General features: G+C 36.8%; 2 protein-coding genes and 1 long non-coding RNA gene across 4 annotated transcripts; 1 reads left to right on the top strand and 2 right to left on the bottom strand.

Moving 5' to 3' along the window:
* Positions 1-4,007: 4,007 nt before the first annotated feature.
* LOC148933321 (uncharacterized) lies at positions 4,008-6,320 on the bottom strand. Its single transcript, XR_016130331.1, has 3 exons — positions 6,097-6,320; positions 5,244-5,331; positions 4,008-4,282 (listed from the first exon to the last, which is right to left on the bottom strand). It is a non-coding gene; the product is annotated as an uncharacterized LOC148933321 (long non-coding RNA).
* Positions 6,321-9,014: 2,694 nt separating this feature from the next.
* On the top strand, positions 9,015-14,051 carry LOC125220192 (protein RETICULATA-RELATED 6, chloroplastic-like). 2 transcript variants are annotated; one of them, XM_048122347.2, is made up of 7 exons: positions 9,016-9,698; positions 10,184-10,313; positions 10,786-11,316; positions 12,048-12,155; positions 12,270-12,818; positions 13,214-13,327; positions 13,749-14,051. In XM_048122347.2, exons 1-7 carry the CDS (start codon positions 9,139-9,141, stop codon positions 13,878-13,880), a joined length of 2,124 nt encoding a protein of 707 aa, XP_047978304.2. In that variant the 5' UTR covers positions 9,016-9,138; the 3' UTR covers positions 13,881-14,051. The 2 variants fall into 2 exon arrangements, with proteins under 2 accessions (XP_047978305.2, XP_047978304.2); XM_048122348.2 differs by lacking the exon at positions 13,214-13,327 and having other exon boundaries at positions 9,015-9,698.
* Positions 13,952-15,429, bottom strand: LOC125220194 (arogenate dehydrogenase 1, chloroplastic-like). Its single transcript, XM_048122350.2, has 7 exons — positions 15,207-15,429; positions 14,948-15,116; positions 14,700-14,855; positions 14,548-14,630; positions 14,412-14,481; positions 14,261-14,335; positions 13,952-14,184 (listed from the first exon to the last, which is right to left on the bottom strand). Exons 1-7 carry the CDS (start codon positions 15,362-15,364, stop codon positions 14,107-14,109), a joined length of 789 nt encoding a protein of 262 aa, XP_047978307.1. The 5' UTR covers positions 15,365-15,429; the 3' UTR covers positions 13,952-14,106.
* Between the last annotated feature and the right edge of the window lie 466 nt (positions 15,430-15,895).

The following is a 15,895-nucleotide window of genomic DNA, read 5'->3' as shown; positions in this document are numbered from 1 at the left end:
TTATTTGAATATTTAAATACTTCAAAATTTGGAAAACTAACTTCACTTCATTAAAATTCAAACATTACAATACGAAATAAAAAAACTACAATTTCTCAACGGCGACGGTTGCGGTTCCAAACTTCTTCAATCATGTCGGTCATGAGCTGAGTATGGTCTTGTTGGTTGCACATTGAGGTCTGTCGTTGTAGAACCGTACCGAAGCTAGTCGGTAATCCTCGAGTGACAAGCGAGGTCGTCGTGCTGGAGCTAGCCCCGGCTTCATCATCCACCCAATTGGTGACATGTCCACGTTCTTGTTCGACTATCATGTTATGCATGATGATGCACGCATACATGACGTCGGCGATGACTTCCTTGTACCAGAAACGCGTCGGACCTTTCACGATTGCCCACCGCGATTGGAGCACCCCAAAAGCCCGCTCCACATCCTTCCGCGCGGACTCCTGCTTTTCTGCAAACAAGACTCTCCTCTCACCAATTGGGCAGCTGATCGTCTTCAAAAAAACATGCCACCTTGGGTATATGCCATCGGCCAAGTAGTACCCCATATGATGTGTGCGGCCGTTGGCAGTGAACTGAATGGCCGGACCGCGACCCCTGCACTGATCGGCGAATAGGGTGGACGAGTTGAGGACGTTGATGTCGTTGTTCGACCCGACTACACCAAAGTAGGCATGCCAGATCCAGAGGCGGTGGTCAGCGACGGCTTCTAGGATCATCGTCGGGTGGCTGCCCTTGTAGCCGCTAGTAATTGGCCTCTCCAGGCCGTCGGACAATTCTTCCACTGCCAGTGCATACAGTCGATGCTCCCTAGCATCCTAGGGAAGCCGTGCACCGTCTCGTGCATCCGCATCAGGCTCTGGCAATCATCAGCAGTCGGGCGTCGCAAATATGTGTTGCCAAAAGCCTCCACAACTAACTTACAAAAAGTCTTGAGACATTCGCGGCCAGTTGTCTCCCTGACGTGGAGGTACTCGTCGAACATATCCGATGTTGTGCCGTAGGCCAATTGGCGGATCACAACCGTGCACTTCTGCAACGGCGTAATTCCGGGTCTGCCGATCCCGTCTTCCCGATACTGGAAGTACTCATCACGTCCCTCCAACGTGTGTACAGTGCGGAGAAAAAGATCTCGGCTCATTCTAAAACGTCGGTGAAAAACATTCGGGCCCCACCTTGGATTCTTGGCAAAATAATCTGCGAACAGACGTTCGTGCGCTACGTCGTGCTCGCGGGGGACAAACGTCCGACGTCGTATCGGGCGAGGGACCCGCGCCTCAGCCGCCGCCGCCTGCCCCCGCTGCATTTGTGCCAAGCATTCCGCCTTGGCTTCATTAACGACATCGAACAAGGCTCGAGTCAAGGCCTGTCTGCAGCCATCGATGTACTCAAATCGTAGTCGTCGGGATTCATTTTTGAGACGATGAGAGAGAATAATTGAAGAGAAATTGAAGAGATGTGAAATTGGAGTGTGTGAAATGGTAGAGAATAGTAGTGTTTAAATAAGAAAAAAATTCTGAAAAAATTTTTAAAAAAATGAAACGCGTTCCCATCGTCCGAGTCGTCCACAGTGGCGGACGATGCGACGGACGATGGGTATCCTTCGCGCATAATGTATGGGGCGCGGACGATGGTTAACCCATCGTCCGCGATGCTGCAGTGGCGGACGATGCGACGGACGATGCATCGTCCGCCCATTGCGGATGCCCTAACATAATACATGTGGTACAAGTTTAAGTTTTTAACAATACAAGCATAACCATAGCATTTTTAAGGGGATAAGGTATATTAAAATATGTAATATTTTTAAAAAGGGAAATATATCATTTAAAAAAGAAACAAATTTCAAAGAAAAAAAACATAGGAAAGATAAATTAATTTTTCATTAAAAAATATTACGAGATGTATTCCAAAACATAAAGGTAATATTTCTCAAATATCTTTCCTTGGCAAATGATTTTTCATGAAAATACAAATATCTTTCCTCTTCGATTTCCGGCAGCATATCAACGACGCCGCCCCTCTTTGTGCTTCAGACCTCACCCCACCCGCCGTCCTTCGTTTTTGTTTTCCTCCATTTTCACTTTCTCTTCTCTTTCCCTCCTCCCTCAGCTTTAAATTAGGGATCTAGGGTTTTTGAACCTCGCCGCCACCAACCATTCTGGTATGGTCCTCGACGTGGCGGAGTTTTGGCGGCGGAGAGAGGTTTCGTTACCTTCGACAGCCATTTTCAGACTTTAACTTTGTGGATGTGGGTTTGAAGATAGAATTGCATTTTGATTTTGGAATTTTTGAGTGGGAATTGTTTTTTTTTATTTTAGGCTGGAAATGGACCACCAAGTGGAAGATTGGGAAAGAGTATGATGTTGGAGAATGCAGATTTATGGGTGTTCTTCGACTTTGTTTGGATTTGTAGATTTGGGATTCTTTAATTTTTTAATTTATTGGAATTTTAATTGTGTTTGATGATATTGGTAGATGAATGATTTTTTATTTATAGAATTTGGATTAATAAAATGAATTCGAAAAATTAAGGGAGAATTGGATGAAGTTGATCTATTGATGAATCTAGTAAAATAATTGAAGGGCCATAGGATATATGACCCTTACACTGTATGATTTGACAAAGCTTTGTAAGTCAATGTAGAGTGGGTGAGCAGGATGACAGTTATTAGACAAAATTGTCCTTCAAGCTATTTGGGCAATTTTGTCCAAAAAATGGCAAAATATGCAAGGTTTGTGATTTTATATTTTGTCAAACCCCTATGGTGGGATTTTTTTTTGTTAGGGGTCAACGGTGCAACAAACCGAAAAGTTATGACCGTTTTATGCAGTTCACTCTAAAAAAAAGTAAATATGATAGTTATTAAACTTGACCTCTCCTTTTGAAAATGCTCTAAGTGAAGATCCGATGTTTGAAGATAGAGAATGAAAAATTGGAAATATATAAAATTATCCCCAAAAAGAAATATAGAAAATAGAATGGATCTGGAAAATTAAACAATTAAATATATCTACAATGTTATAATTAGAGATGAACAAAAATATCCAAAATCCTAAAAATCGATATGTGAATCAAATTAAAATCTAAATTTATCTTTGGATTTTTCAAAAAAATCTGATGTTTTGATTGGATCGTATTGGGTATTTCAAATTCAAAGTAATCCAAAGAATTTTTATACATATATTAATAAAATATATTAGTACAATAATAAACCTAATAAATATGAAACCTTTGTGTTGAACAATTATGAAGATAGTTGACAGTATGACATTTTACAATTTGGTATGAGATTTCAAAATTTTGGAACTTTGGTATTGGATATAAAATTTGTAAGTAGTTTCGAATTTTTCAAATCGGATTGGATTTCATAGTTAGAATTTTAGATTTTCAAATAATTCGGTTCCGATTAATTTTACATAAAATTTGATATTTTCGGATTGGATTGCAATATACAATATGCTTATTAAAAACTTGAGCATTTAATTTAAAACACAATCTAAATATAAAAAAATAACTATAAACTAACATGAATTAGAGAATTAATTAATAATCATTAAACTACTTCAAAACATAAAGGATTTATTAGTAATTAAAAACCGTAAGTGGTACAAATGGAACAAAGGATTTCAAGTGCACGACAAAATGCCATTTTTGTAAGAAATGATACGATGTACCATGATTTATTGTCACTTTTCATGTTATATTATGTACCACTTCGTTTTTTTCCTATTCGATGATTTGATTAGCCATTAAAATGAACTAGTTTGGTTTTCAAATGTGAATATTGAAAGTTTGATCTAGATTTGACAATTTACCTGAATTTATATGTGCACCAACGTAAGTTATTATAAGTGTAAAAATAGAGTTAACTAGGGTGGGTAGGTACGGTATATGTAACACCCTTTACTCGGTTAGTTTTAACCAAGTAAGTGGTGTCACATTCTGGTACGATCGATGAAGCCTATTTAACCTGCAAAATTTTTTTTTTTTTTTTCCTACACACACCCAACATACAACATTATTATATAAGTAACTAAACATGTCAAAACAACCATTTTCTACTCTACATGACAAAAGTAACATTAGCCGGTTTGATACTTATTTACAACCCTTTTAGCAAAAGAAGGCTACGTAACCTTACACCTCCAAACCAACTATATACAATCAAAAGTTAGCCTAAGCATGCCACGTGAAAACTCCAACTGTACCAGCAAAAAGGGGGTAGTGACTCGACACGTGCAGCTGCCAACAAGCGAGTCCACTCGCTACTATACTCTGCAAGAGGGAGAAGAAAAGGGGGGGGGGTGAGCTTCAACAAGCTCGTAGTGTAAACGCATTCCAGAAATCAATCTCGAAAGACTTCAATCGATATCACTTACACAAAAATCAAATTATCACTTGGAATGCTACTCAATACTTATTCATTTTTCATGTTCATAAACCCCTATAGTTTACCAACAATTTATATAATATCTCCCGAACTATTTAGATCAACTATGCCACAAACACCATATATTAGTCACATGATACTTTCAATAACAACCAATTACCACCTGTAATTCAAAACCATATGGCACAAACATAGCATATCATCATTTCAGCGGTCAAATTCTTTCATCAATCCACAACATATGCTTTAAGAAAAACTATTTAGATATCCAATGCATAAAACATCATTTCTCAATCAAATATCACATTCATATCACATTCAGCTCCCAAATTATGCTTAGCGATGGACACGGGTACACAGACACTATAAGCAACCCGATGAGGGCCTCTGTCATATCCACATCTGGGTGAGATACTATCAGATGTTGTACATCTTTCGTATAGCCTATTATAAGGCATCTGGGTGAGATACTATCAGATGCTATATATCTTTCGTATAGCCTATCATAAGGCATCAAACATGTGTGCAGTACTGCTGTCCTATGGCATGCCAATTATACCCTGTGATTCACTCAAGCAATGGGGCATAACAACTAGTCCAGATAGCTTTCACATTATTCAACACGTATAGCTATTTAAATCACTTTGCATATCATATATCACACCAATTCACAATTTCAAAACATAATTCTCACATCTTACCTTTCCATGTCTCGTTTATGTCATTGAGTTATACCATCCACACAATCATATATAATCTCTATTGCACAAGCAGATAAAACATATGAAAACGTAGCAATATGTCTCGAAGTTAAAGAGATTAAACTCTAGAACACGCGTACACTACCTGTACACGCCAACAAAACTCTTCTACTTGTTTACTTAACCCTGCATCGGCCCCTTTCCCCTATCACTTGAGCTCGCACTCGGTTCACCTAATTTTCAAACAATCATATATACAATTTATAAATAACACAAGTAAAATCAAATAATCACCTTTACCTATTTCACTTTCTATACTATTTCATTCAACTCACATCATTTTAAGTACATCCCAAATTCATAATCATCTCGCACCAATAGGTTACTCAAATAAAATTAACAAAAATCACTTTCCCTACTATCAGTTACTGTTTACGGCAGAGAGCACTAACTTTGAAAAATCATTCCGCTCGACTCATAAGTCCAAAATCAATGAAACCAATTGCAAAAGAAACATATAACAGTCAGGTTTATGAGGATTAATTTTGAGCTTGAAATTCCTTTTCGTTTAGGATATATGAATACTTTTTAAGAACCCGCCAGAAACAGGGCAGTCCTTTTAGAAAATTCATAATAAATCCATATGAACTCGGTTTAGGCTGAATTTTGGTGACAACGTAGAAGACATCTAAGAGTAACTTCTGGTAAAATATGAGCCGAAAATAAATTCTTTTGATCGGTCAAATAAGCCTAGAAACCTACTGTTTAATCAGTGTACTTATTGGCTATCAAAAACATTACTCTAAAAGTTCATTTCCTGATTCTAAAATAAAAGTATAGTTTCAAATGCATCAACACAAAATCAATATCAAGCATCAAAATAACAAAACCCCCAAATTTAAGAACCCTAATTTTGACTCCCTCAACAAGAATCACATCAAATTAACATCACTACTATGCTTAGAAACAAGATTAAGGAGGTTATGGAGAAGTCTAACCTCTAATTTTAACTAATTTGCAAAGCTAAGTGGAGGTGGTTTTCAACTTGAGCTCCAAAATTAAGAGGAAATAGGAGGAATTGAAAGCTTGGATTGGTGGAGGGTACTACATGCTTCACGGAGGAGTGATTGGAACTATCACGGTGGCTGATCGGAGAAGCAGAGAGGCTGTCGAATTTTTACAGAGAGGGGAGAAGTTTACGTTGAGAGAGATAGCTGAGAAGGATGAATTTCATCTATTTTCTAATTCTTAATTCTTAATTCTTTTCCTTTTTCTAATATTTTTTTTTTCCTAATTTCCTAAACAAGGCACGTATAACCCTATTACTCATCAATCCTTCCATTCTTTTTATTTCTTCTTTTTCTTTATCTCCATCTTTTTTTTCTAAAATTATAAAAATCCTATATTTATCTCTTCTATTCTAACCCCAACACATACATATAAAACTATTAACTATAAAATTTCTAATTTTCTATTTCTTCTAATGCTGGGATATTACAGTATACCTTACCGAAACCACTATACCGTATACCTTACCGTGAATACAGTATGCGAAAAAATCATACCTTTACATTACCAAAGTTTTCGGTATACCTTATTTTCGGTATGACGAATTTCCATACCAATACCATACCTTGTTTTTGGTATACCGTACCGAAGTTCATTATACCTTACTTTTGCGGTATACCCGACTTTCAACATCAATTAAAATAAAATAAAATAGAGTTTTTAGAATATTATTTATATTTTATAATTTTAAAAATAAATTAAATATAATTTATTCATAATTATATTTATATTTCACAATAGATTTTATAATTTAAAAATATATAAAATATATTTTATATATAATTGTGTTTATATTTTTTTGGTATATACCCTAGTTTACGGTATATACCTTAATTTACGGTATATACCGAATTTCGGTATGCAGCGGTATACCGCGGTATTTAAAAATTCATACCGCTACCTTACCGGAATCTTTCGGTAAGGTATCATACCGTACCGAAAGTCACGGTATACCGAAAATTTGGTATATTCGGTATTTTTTCGATACGATAAGGCCGATATTTCGGTATTTCGGTATTTTTACCCAGCCCTAGAGTTAACTACGTAAATAGTATGTGATTTTTGAGTCATATAGGGTATATTTGGAAATTTTAACTAAATAGCACCAAAAATGTGAATTTTTTTCCCATTTCCTCTTTCCTTTTTCTTCTTACTTTTTATTTCCTCTTTTTTCTCTTTTCTTCCTTTTCTTCTTTTTTTAGTATTTTATACACACACCTAATTGACATTCATAATATAAATTAAGGACAAAATACCTAATTAAATCAATTGTTTAAACTATATAACTGAATATTTTTAATTTAATTGTTTATATCATTTTAGGACTAAAACACCTATTTAAAAATATTCATTCATTTTATATTGTTATAAATATAATTCACAATTTTAAATTTTATTAAGAATGTATTGTAGTTATTAAGAAGATAAATAATAATAATAATTATTATTATTATAATTTAATATTATATGAATCATATTTTAAATAAAATATTATAATTATTTATTAATTATGAGTTATTAGTATCATAATAATAAAATATAATAAAGAATATAACTATAATTAAGTATTAGTCATAAATTGAATTACATTAAAAAATAATTTAAATATTAATTTATAACATCATAATAATAATTTTAGCAATAATTAATTATACTAATAGTATAGAAGGAAAAAAATAGAGAAGATATGTATATCATTTTAGGTACTCTTTTCGTGTAGGTCCAAAAAGGCCCTCTATGGCAAAAATGTGAAAATGTGATTTTTATGGGGTATTTTGGGTAAAAATTAGTACTAGGGAGTACTAAAAATGTATTTCAAGTACTAAAAATGATATAAAACAAAGATCATGTACTATTTTTTTGTGAAAGTGGAAGATCGAATACTATTTATATAGTTTACTCTTAAATATAAACTGAAAAGGTCCTTTTGCCATGTTTAATGAAAGAATTTGTTATTTAGAAAAGATTTGATGTATTTAACCTTAGATTAGTTAGTATGTACTAGTAAGATTCCATTGATCATTATATTGAAAAGATGATGTCTAAGATAAGTGATACTTTGACAACATGTGGTAATCAAATATAAAGGGTAATTTGATCGTTTAATACGCAAGTCAATTTAAAGGTATTTCTTTTTTTCATGCTATGTTCACAATCATGATTTCCATTGTGTTGAAGAAAATTTATTGGTATGCAAAAGAATAGCAGGTGACTCATCTATAAGGAGACGAGAGGAGTTCTAATGACATTTTTAGAGATCGTTATCAACAACGTTGTTATATGCATCAATGCAACAGAAAGACTGTCTTTGGCTTCACCATTGATGTTGTCTAAGCTTTGAAGAGGCTGGGTGAGGACTGGGCACGGGGGTCCCAGTCCCGAACCCGTCGGCTGCCGGCGAACTGCTCGAGCTGCTCACGCGGCGAGAGCGGGTCGTGGCTCGGCAAGATGGTGCGATGGCTAGGAAAAGATGGTGCGATGACTAGGCAAGATGGCTCGGCACGATGGCACGATGTGTCGGATGCTCTACGATTTTGAAGGCTAGGCCTAAGCTTTTATCTAGTTCTACTACTACTACTACAATTTTAGGGGTAATTTCGTTAGAGTTAGTAGATCCATATTTGATAACGATGGAATAATACCCTAATGAATGTGTGATTTTGTTTTTATCCCTGAAACTCCAAACTACAATTTTAAAATTAACATAATCGCATATGTTTATTTAGTTAAGCAATTGAATTTTTTTTAGATTCATATACGAGTATAAAGATAATTACAATTATTTTTGTGGTCTAGAATTAATTATTCTACGTGTATATATGTTACTAGTTCCAATGCGGCAAGTTGCATCGACCACTAAATTCATATGCATCTTCCACGTCAGAAAAGTAAATGAATGCTTTCTTCTTCCAATTGGATCGCCGTACCACACCGTAAAGTGAGTATGTAGCTCGCCTCACCGGATAATTAATATGGAGCTCCACATTTTATCCGCCAAGCCTCCATCCCTATACTTCATCCCTACTCCTCTCCACCGCCACGTCACCACCGTTGCCGTCAATTGCCGCCGACTGCCTCAAAATTCCGGCGAGCCACGTCATCCTAGGAGGCGAGATGTGCTCATTGCTCCATTTCTCGCCGCCGGAGCTTACGCCTTCCGTTATTCGGTGGCTAGGGCTGATGAGAAGCCGGCGTCGGAAGGAGAACCGGCAGCTCCGAAGAGTGAGCTTGATTCTGCTCCGGCGGAGAAGGAGGAGATGCTTAACTCGAGGATATATGATGCGACCGTGATTGGTGAGCCCATGGCGCTGGGGAAGGACAGGAAGAAGGTGTGGGAGAAGATCATGGATGCGCGGATTGTGTATTTGGGGGAGGCGGAGCAGGTTCCGGTTTCGGATGATAGAGAGCTGGAGCTTGAGATTATGAAGACTTTGCGGAAGAGATGCAACGAAGCTGGGCGGTTTTTGTCTTTGGCTTTGGAAGCTTTCCCCTGCAATTTGCAGGGGCAGCTGGATCAGTACATGAATAATAGGTTTGATTTCTATTCTCTGAGAAACAGATTGTTTAAGAATAATTTGCCTCGCTGAATCAATTGCTGTGTGATTGAAGAATGATGAAATTGTGGATTGGAAATGCTGCTGCTGTTGTAAATATTACTAGTAGATGTGGATCTGATAAGATTGTTTGGTTGTAGTACTAATTTGTAGCTGCACAATGTCTTCATTGTGCAGACTTTTTTTGACATGAATATCTCGTGTTCAACATGATGATTTGCCTACTTCTTTGAGGTGATTAAGTTTCTGTGTTTCTGATGCAATTACGCTAATCAAGAAGTATTGGGGGATATGAATATGATGAGCTCAATATGTAGTAGTACTCCGTAATTGTGTTGATGTGCCCTACACTTATCTACTGCCTAACTTCTCTATGCGGTGATAGAACTTGATATACTCCAATATGTTGAGTTGTGACCTTTGCACGTGCAATTCTTGTTGTAATGTTATTAAGCTTTGGTAGGATTGATGGAGAGACCCTAAAATCTTTTGTCACACATTGGCCGCCACAGTGTTGGCAGGAGTATGAGCCTCTGTTGACTTACTGCCGTGAAAATGGGGTTCAACTTATTGCATGTGGCCTGCCGCTAGAGGTACTAACTACTCTTCCAAATGTTTAGCTGGTGTTTTTAATTGTCTTCTGGTATTAGGTAAAACTGCTGAACCAAGCATAAATACCTGGGACTTCTAGTAGTAGTACATTGTAAGAGAAAATCGGGAATCAATAAATTAAATTAAAGAATGAACAACTCAAAGCATGAGTGTTTGTGGAACAAATTTTTTAAAACATAGTATGAAAGATTATATTGACTCTAAAACTGCTTTCTGGCAGATTAAAACCATATTCTGAGGCAAAACATAATCTAGATTAGTAGAGTAGGATCTTTCAGGGAAAGAAGAGAACTTCTGCTGGAGATTTAGTCAGCAAGTTCATGTGCTGTGCATGTAAAAAATTCATTCTCTGGCATCTTTTAATCAGTAGAGCTTTATAAGTATTGTGATGTTAATCTTCTAGTTTTTTACTCATCTAAGTGAATAGCATTTGTCCTCTAATCTGTTGGATAGGTGCTACGAACAGTTCAAGCTGAGGGTGTTCGTGGGCTCTCAGAAGGCGATCGTGAAAAATATGCCCCTCCAGCTGGCTCAGGCTTCATCTCCGGATTTCCTTCTATTTCTAGAAGATCATCCAAGGATACTAGTTTTTTCAACCTGTCTGGCCCTTTCGGCCCAATGTCATATCTTTCCATACAAGCAAGGGCAGTTGAGGACTATACAATGTCTCAAATCATTTTACAATCCGTGGGTGGTATTGGATCCTCTGGCATGCTTATAGTGGTGACAGGTGCTAGCCATGTCGCATACGGGTCACGAGGAACGGGCTTACCAGCAAGAATTTCAAAGAATATTCCAAAGAAAAATCAAGCAGTCATATTACTTGATCCTGAAAGGCAACACATACGAAGGGAAGGTGAAGTCCCTGTTGCAGATTTCTTATGGTATTCTGCAGCTAGACCTTGCAGTAGAAATTGCTTTGATCGTGCTGAAATTGCTCGAGTCATGAATGCAGCAGGCAGAAATAGAGATGCCTTACCCCAGGTTAGTTCTTAAGAGAGTTGTTTTCAATTTTTACTAATGTTTCTTGTAAGATTTAAGCGTTTTTTGAAACGTTTAGGGCTTGATCTTCAAATTCTAGAATCCCTATCATCAGATGGTTTTCCTTTGGCCCTTTAGTTGTTCATTGTTTTACTTTTGTGTAGATAATAGATGTAAAAATACAAATAGCACGATTTTCATGTGCGTCTGTCCCAATAAGAGATCTGGTGACATATACATTATTGAATCCAGTGCATGTCTCCTTAGATTTATGGATGGGCAGTTGTAATCCAGGTGATGGTTGTTATTCCTATGACCCTACCTTATGTATTTCTAAGCCAAACTTTAACACGCAAAAGAAAACAAAAAGGATACCTTTTAATTATTACTATCACCTATTTTTCGGGTGTCTATATTTTCTCATCTCTTCTTTCCCCTCCCACCTAAATAGGGCTATGTAGAACTTTCAAGACACCCCGTCGTTACTAATCTTTGGTCAACGTCAGCCTTTGTTGCTCCATAAATGCATATTTGATCATTGGAACATAACTGCACTAAGAAACATCTCTGTGTCTTTGGGATTTCAGGAAAATATTGTACCTTCATGGAACTGACTTGAGATTGAGGATCTATGTTTTGGCAGAAGTATTTAGTCTTCATTATGAGTTTTGTTGTTTTTTTAAACTATATGTCCCACATCTCCATATATTAACAAATAACTACGTGCTTATCAGGACCTTCAGAATGGTTTGGATCTTGGTCTGGTATCACCAGAAGTGCTTCAGAACTTTTTTGATCTGGAGCAATATCCTATTATATCGGAATTGACTAATCGTTTCCAGGTACAAAGACATTAGTTTGTTTTGATATTTAACTCTCTTCTTAAATTACACTAGTCAATGCCTGGGTTTTTAGGGAGAGTATCTGTTGTTTTACTATGGTGTCATAATGCACAGGGTTTCAGAGAGAGATTATTGGCAGATCCAAAATTTCTAAATAGATTAGCCATAGAAGAAGCCATCTCAATCACAACTACCCTCATTGCCCAGTATGAGAGGCGTAAAGAGAATTTCTTTGAAGAGCTTGATTATGTTATTACAGATTCACTGAGGGGAATAGTTGTTGATTTCTTCACAGTCTGGCTTCCAGCGCCTACACTGTCGTTCCTCTCAAATGTTGATGGTATTAGTGAGCCTGGAAACATAGAAGCATTGAAAGATCTTCTAGGATCCATCCCAGATAATGCATTTCAGAAAAATCTCCCTGGAAAGGACTGGAACCTGAATCATAGGATTGCATCAGTGCTTATTGGTGGTTTGAAGCTGGCTGGTGTTGGATTTATTTCTAGCATTGGTGCAGTGGCCTCCTCTAATATACTGTATGCAATACGGAGGCTTCTTAATCCAAAATTTGCAAGTGAGCAACTAAACAAACGATCGCCTATACTGAAAACAGCACTTGTGTATGGATCGTTTCTGGGAACGTCGGCTAATCTGCGTTACCAGGTGAGTGAACATTATCTTTTAAAAAGTTTATTTTTTCCTTGTCAGTTTCTTGAAATCGGATGCTATGTTGTGTTCATGTAAATATTTTCTGCCTAAGCTACAATCTTTCATGTTCGACAATTGAACTTCACACTATTAACTGCCATGGATAGACTGACAATTGCTAAAATATGTGCCTACCAGACACACTACTATTTGTAGTAGCTGATTGCTCCTATCTAACTTGTGCTGATGCATGTATGGTTCTTGATGTTCCATTGAAAATAAAACAAAAAAAAACTAAAAAATACTAACTTGGTAAAACAAGAGTTATGAAGCTTCTCTTCATCCAATGAGCCATAAAGATAATCCGTTCACCTATATTGCTGAGATCAATATTCTATTTTGTCTTGCAGATAATTGCAGGGTTAGTGGAACATAGGATTTCCGAACAGCTATCTGACAATACATTACTCGTAAATATGATTTCTTTTGTAGCTCGAACGATCAACTCATACTGGGGAACCCAGGTTAGACACATGACAATCTTTCGAACTGTTGTTATAACATGATAACAGAAAAATCTTCTCCATTTGTACTTTTTCAAACTATTCTTGATAAAATAACTGTAGATGTTGATCACGCTATGCAAGGATCATTCTCTGTTTATTTTAGGTCGCCGTTTTTAAGGCCTAAAGAACTCTACCGTATTCCTTTTTATGATGGCAATTTCTAAAAGTCACATGTAAGAGTTTGAGCTATACAGAATTGAAATTTATTAAAAATCAGTTCCTATGCAGGCTGAATGCTCTTAGAGATGCATACATATGAATTTAAACATGTCGAGACATTTGCCTGATTCAACATCCTTCCAGAATTTGATTTGAGTCAATTTTTCTTTGGAGTTATATGATGAACAGATCTGAATCCAGTCTTTCTTTATTTTTGCAGCAATGGGTAGATCTGGCACGATATACTGGACTGCAGGCTCGTAAGAGAGAAGTTTCAGATCCCTCAAATTCTGCTGCATTAGAATGCAACATCACAGAAGACACCAACACTGACGAGGCAAGCGAACAATAGATGATGGCCATATCTTGGTATTACTATTTGTTTATCCTCTTTCTGGCTGTCTCTGATTTTTTGCAAAACTATTGTAGTACATAAGGTAAAACTATTGTAACATAACTTATTGAAATAAGCTCTTCTGAAGCATTTCACTTGGTATCTACCAGTTTTGGTGGCTTTAAATAATTTCAGATACACTTGACTCGAAATTTTTGTTGAATACATGGATCAAAGTAGTGAGTTAACTTTGTTCCAGCTCTTCACTCCTACTCTCCAGCCTTAGCTTTATCGAAGCAAGTGCAAGCTCTAAGTTCCTCAGCTGCACCCAAATTGTTGAAACCAGATATCTGAGCTCTGATAGGTAGAATACGAAGAAGAGAAATCATTCCCATTACCTGTTGTTGGGCGAATCTGTTATGAACGAACAGGCCACTGAAGAGGTCGAAACTATCTCTGGACGTACTCTCCTTCTGCATTGGTTTCCATCTATTAGCTTCACTATATAACAAAACAAGGCAAGAACAGTAAGCATGTTTACTACTGTACCACTTGAACTAGCTTCTGAAACCCCTTGGTATCGATGGGTGTTGGCTCGACCTCCATTTCTGCCAATACCCTGTTCCATAAAAGCTTAAACTAAACTCTGTTCCTGATTTGCTTGAATCTCAAAACATGTTATTACCTGCCAACGGTGTGGGTGAGGAATTGACTTCTAGCAGAGAACTCATCATGCTCTTCACAACTCATCTCCATCATCTTGCATCCCTGTGTGCACAAATATAATTCCCATTATCCATGCCTAACGACAAAAATCTCATTGAATTTGTGACCAACCTCAGTTGCAAAAATCTGCAGAAAATCAGAACAGGCAGCCTCGTTCCTTATCCGGACCTTGTCAAACATTAAAGGAAGATCTTTCCACCCATCTTTGCCACTCTCCGGGCCAAACATCGGATGCGTGCACAACACATCCGAATCATGGGGCAATACCTATTGCACAAGTTAGGATTGATTAAGTATTTTGTGTTATCCATACTTAGCAAGCAATAGTTTGAAAATGTAAAAGAAAATGATGTGCAAACTTGGAGCATGAGATCTCTGGGGTGTTCTTTAACCGAGAGAACATCAACGAAGAGCGTTGGTTGTTTCAAGCATTCCAAAGGCAAGGCCTTGATTACTTGAGAGAGAGACAGAATTGATGTGCTGAGCAGTATAACATCGTTGCCCGATTCAAGGAATGCACTTGCATCTCTGGTTTCAGTCAACAAATAATCCCAAATCGTATATTTTAACATTGATTGATCCATATACAAAAACTGTGATGTATATATGTATATATACCTGAAAAATGAGACGCCCAGTTGAGAGCAGAGGTGTGTGTAATCTGATCTGGAGGTTGCGCTAATAATATGGCCTTGCCTTATCATTGTTTTTGCCAAAAACTGAGCAAAAGGGCCGAATCCAATCATCCCTATTCTCTGAGATTTCGTTGAAGCCATGGTGGTTTGTTTTGAGATTCCGTTTGCAAGTCAAAGTCTTTTTGTAACAAACCATGAGAGAAAGTATTAATTTAATTCGCAGTCCAAAGCAATAAATGAATGAATGTGCCATTTCTTTTACCAAATCTGCGTTGAGATTTTGGTTTGTAGTAAAAATTAAATCATGATCCGCTTCTCTTGTCCCGAGTATCAGTCATATCTATGTTACGCCGTTATGATTTACTTCCTCCGTCAGTCATTTATAGTTTCATTTTGACTCGATTTTAAAAATTGTTTAACTTGATAAAGAAAAATGGGAAAATGAGTTAGTAGAAAATGGACCTACTATATTGGTTTTATAATAGAATGTGAGCGTAATGAGTTAGGTGAATGAATGGTACCTAAAATGTAAAAAATCAAATGAGACTTTAAATCACAGACATCCCAAAATAGCAAAATGAGACATTATTTTACGGATGGAGGGAGTATAATGGTTTGTGTTGTTTATATTTAATTGAGGACATTATCAAGCTAGACTTTCCTGGAGCGCAT

This window comes from Salvia hispanica, chromosome 1 (assembly GCF_029641045.1).
Source record: "Salvia hispanica isolate PSC_SH4W2 chromosome 1, Shi_PSC_v1, whole genome shotgun sequence".
Taxonomy (NCBI): Eukaryota; Viridiplantae; Streptophyta; class Magnoliopsida; order Lamiales; family Lamiaceae; genus Salvia; species Salvia hispanica.
This window is presented reverse-complemented; position numbering and strand designations above follow the sequence as displayed.